A 13,508-nucleotide genomic window follows, 5' to 3' on the forward strand; every position below is an offset into this window, starting at 1 on the left:
TCTTTCTCTATCTACGAGTACAGTCGTAAACAAAGAGCACAATCGCGTCAGAGCATGTGCTGTCTGCCCACCTGCAACTCTTCTGAAAGAATTTAGGAGTTATTGGTGGGCGTGGATTAGACGTTGCCTGGAATATCCAAACATCACATAATGTTAACAGTTTTGCATGTCAGAAATTCCATAAATGACAGAAAGATTTTGCATGAATGAAATTTGGTTTTTCTTGCCTTATAGTCCAAACCTTTCTAGTAAAAGTGTAACATTTTCATTCCAATGATAGTTGCATTGTTGCTGAATATTTAGAAAAAATAAAGTTATGGATTCAGGGAGGCCTTGCTTACTTAAGATCCAGAACACATCAGTTTTAACTAATTTTTAACATTAAGAGGCAAAAGCCCACATACTTAAACAACCTTTAATCACTGCCAATACAACCACACACAATCAAATCCTTTATTTTAATGTATTTATTTCTGCTTAAGAAACCTTGCACAGGCAATTCAAATAAAAACAAAATAAATATGTGCATGTATACGGAAAACTGGTCTTTCTAATGAACAATTATACACAATGTACAAAGCTTCATATTCAACAGGAGGGTATCGAAATTGACAAACCCCCCCAAACAAAATTCGCCAAAATCTCTCCATGCAAACTTATGAAAAATGACAAACATATGAAAAAACATACCATTTTCACTTTTTTTGCCTTTTTTATTTTACAGTCACAAAACCACACTACATTCTTTACATTTAGAGTAAAATGTGGCCTCTGTTTATAATGTTGGTTTATGATGCTAAAACACCCATGTTTGTCATAAAACTGTGTCACCAGAGTCTGATTCAGGGGACCATTTCATAATAAAAGAAAGATAATAATGTCCACATAACGTTAATAGTCTGTGTCAGACCCCTCTGCATTGTCCACATTTCGCGACAGCATGTAATTATCCATGTCTATTGACCTACAGTTATTGATAGCATATCGCAAACGCTCTGCCATGACCAGCTGGCTGGAGTAAGGTGGGAGCCGCAGCTGAAAGAAGCAGGTCTGTGAGGTAGGCAAGCTGTCGTAAGGCTGTAGGAAATAAGAAAATGAAACATAAATATTGCACAGTGGTTTTAAGAACAAATGCTTTCAGCTGAACTGCTTTAGAGAAACTTGGTTTGCTGAATATTCAAACAAAGCAAGGAATTATTACATGATAACCAGGTGCCTCCCCCCCACCCCCAAGTCACAGAAAAATCAACATTATCAAAGCCAATTTGCAATACGAATTTAAGGTTCAGTATCTTCTTGCCCAAAATGTAGATGTACACCTTGCATTGTACTAGAAATTTAGAAAATTGGTAAAAACCCATTCCGATTTGTTAGCAGCTATTTTGAAAAAGTCTTCAACACAGAAGGAAACAGAAAGCTCATGCCCAATTCACCAAGTTGGGAAACAAGAACAGGAGAATGGACAAAAGAAGCTCCATACTTTTCTGGTGAATACTGTAGCTTCCTGCAGATTCCTTACATCATGAATATCTCGGGATCCAGAATGGAACTGGAAATGAGTTACTAGTAATAGCCCTGCAGTGCTGTGAGGGGAAGCTATTTCTAGAGCTCTCCTTCACTGCTCTGCCTATCCATGAAGTGAAAACACTAGGCCATACATGGCACAACCCTGTTTGATGGGTTCAGTTCACTACTTTCTGCCTCGCTCACCTTAGGCGCGTGGAGACAAACCAAAAGAGCTTAACGACAGCAGACAATAAAACAAATGAAATAAGCAGGATACCCTTAGAACTGTATATAAACAATACTAGGGGAATATGGAGGATGGTGAGGGAATCTGCAGAGTGATATTAGTATCCACCAGAAATATCATTACAGAAGGTGATGAGTTCTTCTGATGCATACTTCTTCCTGCAGATTCCTCACCTTATTGATGATTTTTAAACCACCAACAACTGAGAAGCACAACAGAGTACTGAAGACTACACAGGGTAAAAAATGAAACTTGGCCCTAGTGAAGCACCCCTCTCTTCACACCTGAACCGCAAGACAATAATGCCTACCAAAAATATGCAGTGAAGACGAAGTTGTCACCCAGCAAATATCCGCCGGGTCGTGGCAGCGCATGCAGCTATTGGCTATTGCCTACTAGAATGCAAACCGAAGGGCCCTTCTTTTCCAAGGCATAACACATTGTAATGCAAAAAAAATTTGATGCACAATAGTAAGTTTGGTCATTACTTTGTGTTCATATATGAAAACCAACAAATTATTGGTGTTCCACTCACTCTGATCTTGTCTGATCAATGTAGGAGATGGCTCGACTAGTTTGAAGCCTGTGGTACCGATCCTACTTGGTAGAATTTGAGGAAGGATATCCAATTCATCGTCTTCAACAGAAAAGCATCTGAAGGCATCCTTCTTCAAATTCAGAGCACCCACAGATAAGCTGACACCAGAAAAAAATTATGTGTTTCAGAGGCCACTGCCACACGAGCAAGTCATTCCAGTACAGTGCCCACATGGCCCGTTCTTCTGAAGTAGTATAAGATAGTCCGTAAGAACCTGTCCAATGTGGCCCAAGATGGAGGGAAAAACACTTTCAGAGCTAGGCGCATGGTACTCCGCTCCAGCACATTTATGTGCAATCTTGATTCTGACAGAGGCCACAGGTCGCACACCACTATCACTCCAAGATATGGTCCCCAGCCAAAATAGGAGGGATTCATAAAAGAATTTGCTTTTGACGGCAGAGGGCAGAAACGCGGACCCACTGTGAGGTTGGCTAGGCACATTCACCATTTGAGTTCGGAAAGGACTGGACGGGCTATCTCTGAGCAGCAGAGAACATCCTCTGATGTTGAAAAGGCTACATTCTGAGGCACTGCAAGGGGGACCTCATTTATCACAGGGTATGTGGCACCAGAAGGTTGCATGAGGTCATCAAGTTCAAAAGGTAGAGTTCCTTCAGAATAGTAATCAGAGCCTGAGTCCAAAACATCAGGATTATAGCCTTCATAGGAGAGAGCCTCTGAGACAGAATAAGGCCCTAAAGCCTGTTGTGCCCTCTGTCACGCCACTAGGAAGCCGCTACTGGGTTAGTCTTAGGTGGGTTAATAAAACAGGGTCAGGAGGAGGAGCAGATGGTGCAAAATCTGTGAGGTGAACATCTGTGAGGTGAACAAGCCATCAGAAACAAATAGTTGAAGCATAGAAATGCATGGACGTCTCAGCTTCGGAGGGAGGTTGCCACCAAAGTCAACACCTTGACGAAGACTTGAGGAGTGGTTCTAAGACCCAAGGGTACCACTACGAATCAGCAGTGTTGGAACTCCGCCAACAAGTGATGGTAACACCTGTGAGCTGGGATAGGTAATCCTCATTCATAGGGACCAAAAAATAGAGGGAATAAAATGCCACAAATCTTTTTTCTGTGGGTTGTTCTGTATGGCCCCTTATTATAGCAAAACCAAGACCAATCCTTCCAAGAATGAGAAGTGGGCAGCTGCAAACATATGTTGGAAGGCGGCTCTGGAAGATATAACACAAATGGAGGGTCATAGCCCCTGTCAACTGGAGCACACAGCCATCTGTCGTGAGGGCCTCCCACAGACTCAGAAAATGGAATACCCTCCAGAATCAAAGGGGGACTGAGGTGGCAGAACTAGCTACTGTAGAGGGAGACTGAAACTACATCTGTTAATGGCATCCTTCACATCCCTCTCTCCCGCGAAAGGAGCATACAAATGAATATGGGTTTAAACCGGCCAGAAGATTGCCATGGCTATGAAGGTATGCCACAAAAATGGATGAACTGTTGGAAAAAATGGTTTAGTCTGGGGGTTCAGTTCCAAGGAGGGTGAGGAGGAGCACTTGTATTTGAGGCTCTTCAAGGAGGAGTCTGCTTTCTCAATGAAGAGATTTCAGATCATCATCAAATGCTTATCTAATAGGGCAGCCTAGATAAGTTCAGAAAGTCAAGTAGAGTGAATCAGGCATATCTGCACAAGGTAATTCCAGTAACTCGCAGGGATACTGATGGCAAGCAGAACTGTGCCATGGGATGTCAGGATTTCAGAATGTCGGGGCAGTATCTCTCTATCACGCCAGTACCTGGCAGCCCAAATTCTGGCTAGCTCACAGTGCCTCATCTGAACTCCTAACTTTTCCAGAGTAGCAGGTGATTTTGGTAAACCTAGAACATGAACTGCTAGTCCATAAAAGAACCATGGATACAGATCATCACCTTTCGTATCTCACTCATGCATGCCCTTAGTAAACAAAGGAAAGAAACTATCATAGTCGATTATGAATCAGATGTGCTGCTATAAGTAGATAAATACAACTAAGCAAAATAATCAACATTACTAGCAAACTGCATATAATGAGCAACCCAAACATGGCAAATTATCAATCTGTCTAGGCCTATTCTTACTGTGTAAGAAAAGGGATACATTAGTGAAGAACAAGTTACTTACCTTCGGTAACGATATATCTGTAAGAAACAGTAGTTAGTATTAGATTCCTTACCTTAGAATATCCCCAGGCGTCAGACTGGATCCGGAAATTTTTGCGTAGCAGTACCCTTGCGCGTCGGTAGGCGTGGACTGCGGCTCCGCGTCCGTCGTCGGTGCCGTGATGACGTCATCGGAGTACTTAGACGCCGCCTCCGCGCGCTGACGTCAGTTCTTAGACACAGCTTTTCCGCGCCAGAAACGCAGAGCCATGTTAAAAAGCAACACTGGTGCCATTAAAACTAGGGCCGTGAAAGGGGATGACCTTAGCCCTAGAAATCGGTTCGCAGAACGGGGAGGATGGGTGGGGCGGTAAGGAATCTAATACTAACTACTGTTTCTTACAGATAAATCGTTACAGAAGGTAAGTAACTTGTTCATCGGAAAGAAACAGGTTAGTATTAGATTCCTTACCTTAGAATAGATACCCCAGCAATACCAACCCCGTGGTGGGTCTGCGAACCAATAATCACACCAGAAAGTCCTGGAGGACGGAACGGCCAAAGAAGCCATCCCTCCGGACTTGGCTGTCCAGGCAGTATTGTCTTGCAAACGTGTGCATTGATGCCCACGTAGCTGCCTGACAGATGTCCTGCAAGGGGACTCCCCGGCCCAGGGCAGTGGTAGCCGCCGTGGCCCGAGTGGAATGGGCCCTCAGCACAACAGGAGGCTCCTTCTTCGCCAAGAAGTAACAAGCCTTGATACACAAGACGACCCACCGAGAGATGGTCCGCTTGTGCACCGCCCGTCCCTTCTTAGCGCCCACGTAACCAACAAAGAGTTGGTCATCCACCCGGAACTGGCGTGTGCGATCTAGATAGAACGAAATCGCACGTTTTGGGTCCAGACGGTGGAGCCGCTCTTCCTCTTTTGAGGGATGCGGTGGCGGAAAGAAGGTGGGCAAGGTGATAGACTGCCCGATGTGAAAGGCTATGACAACCTTGGGGCAGGAAAGAAGGTCTAGTCCTCAACACAACCTTGTCCGGATGGACAGAAAGGAAAGGAGGTTTGGATGAAAGAGCCTGGAGCTCACTCACTCTCCTGGCAGAGGTGATGGCAACCAGGAAAGCAGTCTTCAGAGTAAGAAGGTGGAGAGGACAGTTGTGAAGTGGCTCAAAAGGAGCGCACATCAGATAAGTAGGGACAAGGTTCAAGTCTCACTGCGGCATCACAAACCGAACAGGAGGAAACATGTGTGTGATGCCCTTCAGAAAATGAGTTACAATCGGGGACTTGAACAAAGAAGGTAGATCAGGCAGCCTTAGAAAGGATGAAAGGGCAGAAAGGTAGCCCTTGATAGTGCCCAGAGCGGAGCCCTGCTAGGCAAGAGAAAGAAGGAAGAGAAGAACCTCAAAAAGAGGGGCAGAGAGAGGATCCACAGCCTTTGCTGTGCACCATGCCACAAACCTGTTCCACCTGCAGGCGTATACCGACTTTGTGGAGGGACGCCTGGCTGCCAGAATAACATTACAGACTTCAGGAGGCAAGTCAAATGGCCTCAACTGTCGCCGCTCAATCTCCAAGCATGGAGGTGGAGACCGGACAGGTTCGGGTGGAGGACAGTCCCCTGCTGCTGCGACAGAAGGTCCTCCTGAAGAGGCAGACGAACCGGGGGATCGACTGACATACTGAGTAGCTTGGGATACCAGTACCTTCGTGCCCAGTCCGGAGCCACAAGGATGACTTGGGCCCGGTCGTGTTTGATCTTCTTCAGCATTCTGGGCAGAAGTGGTATAGGCGGAAAGGCGTACAACAGACTGCAACTCCACTCGCGACGAAAAGCGTCTCCGAGCGAGTGCCGCCATGAAAATTCCAACAAGCAGAACTGATTACATTGCGCGTTCTCGTCTGTGGCGAATAGATCTAACCAAGGCTCTCCCCACTGCAGAAAGAGACCTTGCGCCACGTCCGAGTTCAGACGCCAGTCGTGGGCCATCATGCACTGGCGGCTGAGTTCGTCTGCCCTGGCGTTCAGAGAACCTGCCAGGTGTTGAACCACCAGGGTCCCGCCCTGATGTCCCAGCCACTGCCAAAGGCACAGAGCCTCCTGGCAGAGGTCCACGACCCCACCCCGCCCTGTTTGTTGCAGTACCACATGGCGGTGTTGTTGTCCGTGAACACCTGCACTACAATCCCCCGGACAGAGGGGAGGAATGCCTTCTGTGCTAGACGAATCACCAGCAGCATCAAAAGGTTGATATTGAGCCGGGACTCCGCCGGAGGCCAGAGGCCTCTGATCTCCGCCTCTCCCATGTGGCCCCCCCAGCCCTGGAGGAACGCGTCCGTCACAACCACGTGCTCCCGTTGGGGAAGGGAGAGGCATCTGCTGCTGACCTAATCGCGGTCCGTGAGCCACCACTGCAGCTGTCTCGCAGTGCCCTCCGAGATCAGGACATGGTCGGACAGGTTGCCCTGATGCTGGGCCCACTGAAACTTCAGGTCCCACTGCAGAGCCCGCATCTGCCACTGGGCGTGATGCAGCCGAAGGATGCAGGAGGCCATCAGCCCCAGGAGCCGCAGCGTCAATCTGACCGAGACTCGGGATAAGGGCTGAAAGATCGGAATCAGAGCCTGAATATCCCGAACCCGCTGTTCGGGGGGATAAACCCAAAACTGCGCTGAGTCCAGAACCGCTCAGATTATAAGGAGCTTCTGCGAGGGCCACAGGTGCGACTTCGGCACGTTGCTGGAGAACCCCAGCGAGTGCAGGAGGTCGGCCGTAGTCTGGAGGTGGGAGATGACTGTTTGGGGCGAGCCCGCCTTCAACAACCAATCGTCGAGATAGGGGAAGACTGAAACCCCTAATCTGCACAAATGAGCTGCGACCACCGTCATCACTTTGGTGAACACCCGTGGGGAGCTGGTAAGGCCGAAGGGGAGCATGGTAAACTGAAAGTGCTCGTGGCAGGTAACGCCGGTGTGCTGGCAGGACGGGGATGTAGCAGTACGCGTCCTGCAAGTCCAACACTACCATCCAGTCTTCTGGGTCCAGGGCAGCTAGGACCTGAGCCAAAATCAGCATCTTGAATTTCTCCTTCCGGAGGAAGCAGTTGACGCTCCTTAGATCCAAGATAGGGCGTAGGCCCCCTTTGCCCTTCTTGGGTACCAGAAAGTAGTGGGAATAGCAACCACGTCCTACTTCTGGCCAAGGAACGCGCTCAACGGCCCCCTTGGCCAAGAGGGCCGTAACTTCCTCCTCGGAGGAACAGCACCAACAGCAAAAAAGTAGGCGGAAGCAGAAACAGTAGCCCGGGGGCAACCAGGAAGACCGGGCAGGGTGCCTGAAAGAGGGAATAACAGAAACCTATCTCAGCCCCCAAGACAGAACGCGGGAGGGCTAAGAAGGGCCAGGACACACCTCAGAGAGGGGTTCACACACATGACACAAAAGAACGTGGAACCAGAGTCCAGACGCCAGGCAGCAGACTGCAGGACTGACCAGGCAAACAGCGCATTGACTCCAGAGAAGGCCCCCCGGAGCGCCATCAAAGGCATTTCAAACCAACCAGAAGGAAATTGCACCTGAAACGTACAGGGAGAGCAGAGGCCCAAAAACGACCACAACTCCCAAGCACAGAACAAGCTATATAACACCTACTACTACCCCACATAGGGTATGTTAGTCCCAAGACATGGGAACCCTCTTAGGAAGAAACTTCCGCAGCAGAGGACAACAGAAAGATCTGGGGGAAGACGCCCGCATTAGGCTTGTCAAGCAGCCAAATACAAAAAAAAAGTAGAAGGCCTAATCTCAGTGCCAACCTGGTGAAAATAACCCAAAGCAAAAAACACACAGTCAAGAAGGGCCGACCAGCAGCCAACAGAGCCACAGTCCTAACACAGAGGACTCTCAGGCACATGAAAACCTACAGCTCACACAACTGGGGCGACCGGTCCAAACGAAAGAACAGCTCCCAACAACCAGAGCAACTCACAGTTCACTGAGGGGGAGAAGAGGAGGAGGAGGTGGCCGAAGCCCCGCCAAGAACCTCCTGATGGCCGAGTTTGCCGGGGCGTGGAACAAAAGAGTGCCATCTAAGGGAAGAGCCACCAGCCGTTCCCACACATTTTCCGGGAACACACTGTCCCGAAGCCAAGCATGGCGGCGAAGAGCAACTGAAGAAGCCATGGCACAACCAAGCACCTCCGAGATATCCAGAGCGGAGTGAAGAATAAAAGCCACCAGCTCGTGGCCATCTAACGCATGGTGACGCAAGTCCACACCAATACCCTCCAGGGAAGCTGCAGATCCAAGGGATTCCGCAGAGTCCCACAAGCAAGAGGTGGCCCTGGCCAGCACACATAAGGTGTTAAGAGCCTGCAGAGCCGCACTGGCTGAATCGAACATATTGCGGCCCCAAGAGTCCAGCCAGCGGGGCTCCCGTGATGGTGGAGACAGCAGCGGTGGCAGGGAGGGAAAGGTGGTCCACAAAAGGGGGCCACTGGCAAAGGGGTGGAGGGTGCCGGTGCAGAAGGTGTTGGGGCACCGGATCCCCCGTGGCGGGGCACCCCCAAGTCCCCATCAGAGAGGAATGGAGCGACCCCTCAAAAGGAAGCAGCAGCTCCCTCCCACCAGAGCCCTGGTGAAGAACTTCCAGAAGATGATTTGCTGGGATATGGGCAGCCGGATCACCCAAGCGCAAAATTCCCACAGCGGTGGAAACAGCGCGAGCGAAGGCCGCACCCGCCGCCATAGGGCCCCGCAGTGGAGAAAGCAGCTCCTCCGCTGGCGACGGCTGCAAGCTAAGCCGGCCATCCCCTAAGCCAATCGGTGTGGGGAAGGGCCAGGGCCGAAAAGGAGAAAGAGGCGCAGAGGAGTGGAGGACCTGTGGCTCCTCAGGCGAAAACCGCGGCCGTGGGAACGGCGAGGAGCCGCCCTTGGATGACGTCGGGGAAAAAGCCACAACGCGGCGGCCCGTCTCCGGCGAGGACGACACCAGCAGGCACCCAACCTCCGTGGAGGAGGGTACGTCGGCACCGGGGCTGCCGGCAATGCCACAGAAGGTTCCGCACAGAGCAAGGAATCCACTGACGTCCCAGGAGGGGAAAATGGAGGAGGAAAAGCGAGTGAGGCCTGCAAAGCAGCCGCATATGTCTCCATCTGGGCTCTCGACTCCCCCTCACTGGAAAACGGTGAATTGGGGGACGATACGCGGGCTGCATTACCAGTAGAGAGCCCACGCCAACAACAGGCCGGAAACCAGCCCTCGGGTACAAACTGCGACACTTACAGACAGGGGAGCGACGCTCTTGCGGCACAGGAGAAGGATGAGAATGACGACGATGACGGCTGCTTTGAAAACCTTCCGCAGATGCTGATTGAGGTGACTAAGTAGACCTGGACATGCGAGCCAAGAGAAGTTTCATCCGGTGCTCCCGAAGCGACTTCAGCTTCAAACTTTGCCACGCCTCGCAATTAGTGGAGCCGTGATCTTCCCCCAAGCACCACATGCAAATGAGGTGAGGTTTCCGTCGCCGACATCAGACATCCACAAGACAAACACGTTTTAAAGCACGAAGGCATCCGCACACTGTTCCCACAAGCACACGCAATAGCGAAGGGAACGGCCACAGGCAGATACTGTATCAACCAGAAAAAGCGTTACCAAAGGTAAGTAACTTGTTCTTCTGATAGATACATCTGCCAGTGGATTCCTCACCTTGTGAATGGAGGACCACAGCAGTCCCCACTCCCGGAGGAGGGTGTCCACTCTGCGCGCTCTGTCCTCCAGGATTTCTTGGTATAGCAAAGTGGCCGTCCCTCCTCACCTCGGTATTCAAGCAGTAATGCTTTGCGAAAGTGTGGAGGGAGGCCCAAGTCGCGGCTCTACAAATATCCTCTACAGGCATACCTCTAGCCAAAGCAGATGTTGAAGATTTTGCTCTAGTAGAATGAGCCCTTATACCCTCTGGAGGTTCCTTACCAGCCAGGGCGTAGCAGATCTTTATACACAGGATAATCCATCTCGACAGCGTGCGCTTGTGCACCGCTTTTCCTTTCTTATAGCCAGCAAATCCAACAAAAAGCTGGTCGTCCACACGATAGTCTTTAGTCCTATTGAGGTAGAAACTCACCGCCCTCTTAGGGTCTAGATGGTGAAGCCGCTCCTCCTCCTTGGAAGGGTGAGGGGGAGGATAAAAGGTAGGGAGGGTAATGGACTGCCCCAGATGGAAGGGAGTTACCACCTTAGGCAGAAAAGCAGCCCTGGTCCTTAGTACCATTCTCTCAGCATGAATAGTCAGGAATGTGGGTTTTGAACTGAGAGCTTGAAGCTCACTTACCCTCCTTGCCGAGGTCATTGCTACCAGAAAAACAGTCTTAAAAGGCAGAAGTCTCATGGGAGACTTGTGCAAGGGTTCAAAGGGTGAACCCATCAAGTAGGTTAAGACAAGATTTAAGTCCCATTGAGGCACAATAAATGGAGTTGGAGGGAATTTGTTGGTAAGACCTTTTATAAAACGTAATACAATAGGTGATTTAAATAAAGACGGCTGGTCCGGCAAACAAAGGAATGCCGACAAGGCTGATAAATAACTTTTTACAGTCGCCACAGCAAAACCCTGCTGGGCCAAAGAAAGAGCAAACTGAAGTATGTTGGACAAACGAGCTCTCAAAGGGTCAATAGATTTCTCTCCACACCAGGAAACAAATTTGGACCACCTATAGGAATAGATTGACTTGGTGGAAAGACGCCTGGCTGAAAGAATTACATTCACCACATCAGGCAGGAGAGAAAAAGAATTCAGGTTGCCCCGTTCAATCTCCAGGCATGAAGGTGTAAGGTCTGGAGGTGGGGGTGTAGAACCTGCCCCTCCATCTGAGAGAGGAGATCTGCCCTGAGAGGAAGACGGAGCGGTGGGAACGAGGAGAGGTGGAGAAGATCCCTTTCTTGGCCAAATCGGGGCGACCAATATAACTTGGGCCCAGTCTTGGCGAATCTTCCTCAGAACCAGAGGGATCAAGGGTATGGGAGGAAACGCGTAAAGGACTTGTGAGCCCCAACTCAACTGAAACGCGTCCCCCAAAGCTCCCTGCAACGGATACTAGAGACTGCAGAATGACAGGCAGTGAGCGTTCTCTTGAGTGGCGAACAGGTCCACCTGAGTAGTTCCCCACGTCCGGAAGACGTGACGAACCACCTCTGGGTGAAGCCTCCACTCGTGGTCGGCTGGGAGCTGGCGACTGAGACTGTCTGCGCGAACGTTCAGAACTCCGGCCAGATGATTTGCCATCAGACAAATCTGATGTTCCTGAACCCAGGACCAGAGACGCAGAGCTTCTCTGCAAAGAAGATGCGACCCCACTCCACCCTGCTTGTTGACATAACACATGGCGGTCGTGTTGTCCGTCAGGACATGAACCGACTGACTGCGAAGGGAAGGGAGGAAAGCCTTGAGTGCCAAACGAATCGCCCTCAATTCCAGAAGGTTGATCTCCAGATCCCCCGGATGAGCACCCCACCCTAGAGTGGAGGCATCCGTTATCACTGAGGCAACCGATGGAGGCAGATGAAAGGGCTTTCCTTGAGACAGATTGCCCTCCACGCTCCACCAAGACAGATCCGCTGCAGTTACTCTGGAAATCCTCACAGACTCCCTGAGATCTCTGTTGTGCTGATACCACTGCCTGCGGAGGCACCACTGGGGCGCCCTCATGTGCCAGCGTGCATGGTTGACCAGCAGAATGCATAAAGCAAACAGACCGAGCAGGCGAAGGACCTTCAGGACTGGAACGACCGCTCCATTGTAAAATAAAGGAATCATTTCCTGAATGTCGAGAATCCTTTGAGGTGGAGGGAATGCTCGACAAATAGTAGTGTCCAGTACTGCCCCTATAAACAGGTTGCGCTGTGAGGGCACCAGGTGAGACTTGGGTACATTTATTGAAAAACCAAACCTGTACAACAACTGAATTGTCTCTTGCAGATGATGGAGCACCTTCTCTGGAGACTCTGCTTTGATCAGCCAGTCGTCCAGATAGGGGAATACAGGAATCCCCGCCCTCCTGAGATGGGCTGCCACCACTGACATCACCTTGGTAAAAACTCAAGGTGCAGTAGTAATTCCAAACGGAAGGACCGCAAACTGATAATGTTGCGACCCCACCGTGAAACGGAGATACTTCCTGTGCGACACCAGGATCGGGATATGAAAATACGCATCCTGCAAGTCGAGCAACACCATCCAGTCTTCTTCCAGCAGCGCCTGAAGAACCTGCGCAAGGGTAAGCATCTTGAACTTCTCTTGTTTCAGATAAAGATTCAAGATCCTGAGATCCAGGATTGGGCGAAGCCTGCCATCCTTCTTGGGAATCAGGAAATACCGGGAGTAGCATCCCTGACCCCTTTCCTGCTATGGAACCTCTATCGCACCTTTCTTTAACAAGGTCAGAACTTCCTCCTGTAGGAGACTGAGATGTTCCTCTGAGCAAGCCCCTTGGCAAGGAGGGTAATTTGGAGGGAATTCCCTGAAGGGAAGAGCATACCCATTTGCCACAAGATTGAGAACCCATTGGTCTGTAGTGGACCGATTCCCAATCCCGCAGAAGATGGGTAAGCCGACCCCCCACAGGACCAACATGACTGGGAATGGGGAATCTAGGGCTGCTTTGCTGCGGCGATAGGAGGAGAGGTAGAGGAAGAGGAGGAGGAGGGTCGTGGACGACCTCTGTTTCTTCCTCAATAAGATTTATACAGCGTATTTTGTTGCTGCTGCTGCTGCTGCTGACGAGGCTGCCCTTGTGAACGAAAGGATGACTTCCCAAATCCTCTGTATCTTCGAAAGGAACCTCTGGATTGGGTCTGCAAGCCAAGTGATCTTGCTGTGGCCTTACTATCTTTAAATCTTTCAAGTGCAGCATCAGCCTTCTTACCAAACAGACCTGTACCATCAAATGGTAAGTCCAACAAAGTAGCCTGCACATCCTGAGAAAAGTCTGAAGACTTCAACCAAGCTCCCCTTCTCGTAGCCACTGCAGAGCCCGGAATTCTAGCC

At 50.1% G+C, this 13,508-nt stretch overlaps 1 protein-coding gene across 9 annotated transcripts in view; it reads right to left on the reverse strand.

Moving 5' to 3' along the window:
• Positions 1-439: 439 nt before the first annotated feature.
• The window catches only part of HERC1 (HECT and RLD domain containing E3 ubiquitin protein ligase family member 1), a 2,101,515-nt gene continuing 2,088,446 nt past the window's right edge, over positions 440-13,508 (reverse strand). For all 9 annotated transcript variants that reach the window (XM_086959402.1, XM_086959399.1, XM_086959397.1 and 6 more), the window contains exon 78: positions 440-1,077. In XM_086959402.1, coding sequence (XP_086815528.1) covers positions 892-1,077 — 186 coding nt within the window. In that variant the 3' untranslated portion in view covers positions 440-891. The remainder of the gene's footprint in view (positions 1,078-13,508) is intronic.

Source organism: Lissotriton vulgaris, chromosome 2_2 (assembly GCF_964263255.1).
Source record: "Lissotriton vulgaris chromosome 2_2, aLisVul1.2, whole genome shotgun sequence".
Lineage (NCBI taxonomy): Eukaryota > Metazoa > Chordata > Amphibia > Caudata > Salamandridae > Lissotriton > Lissotriton vulgaris.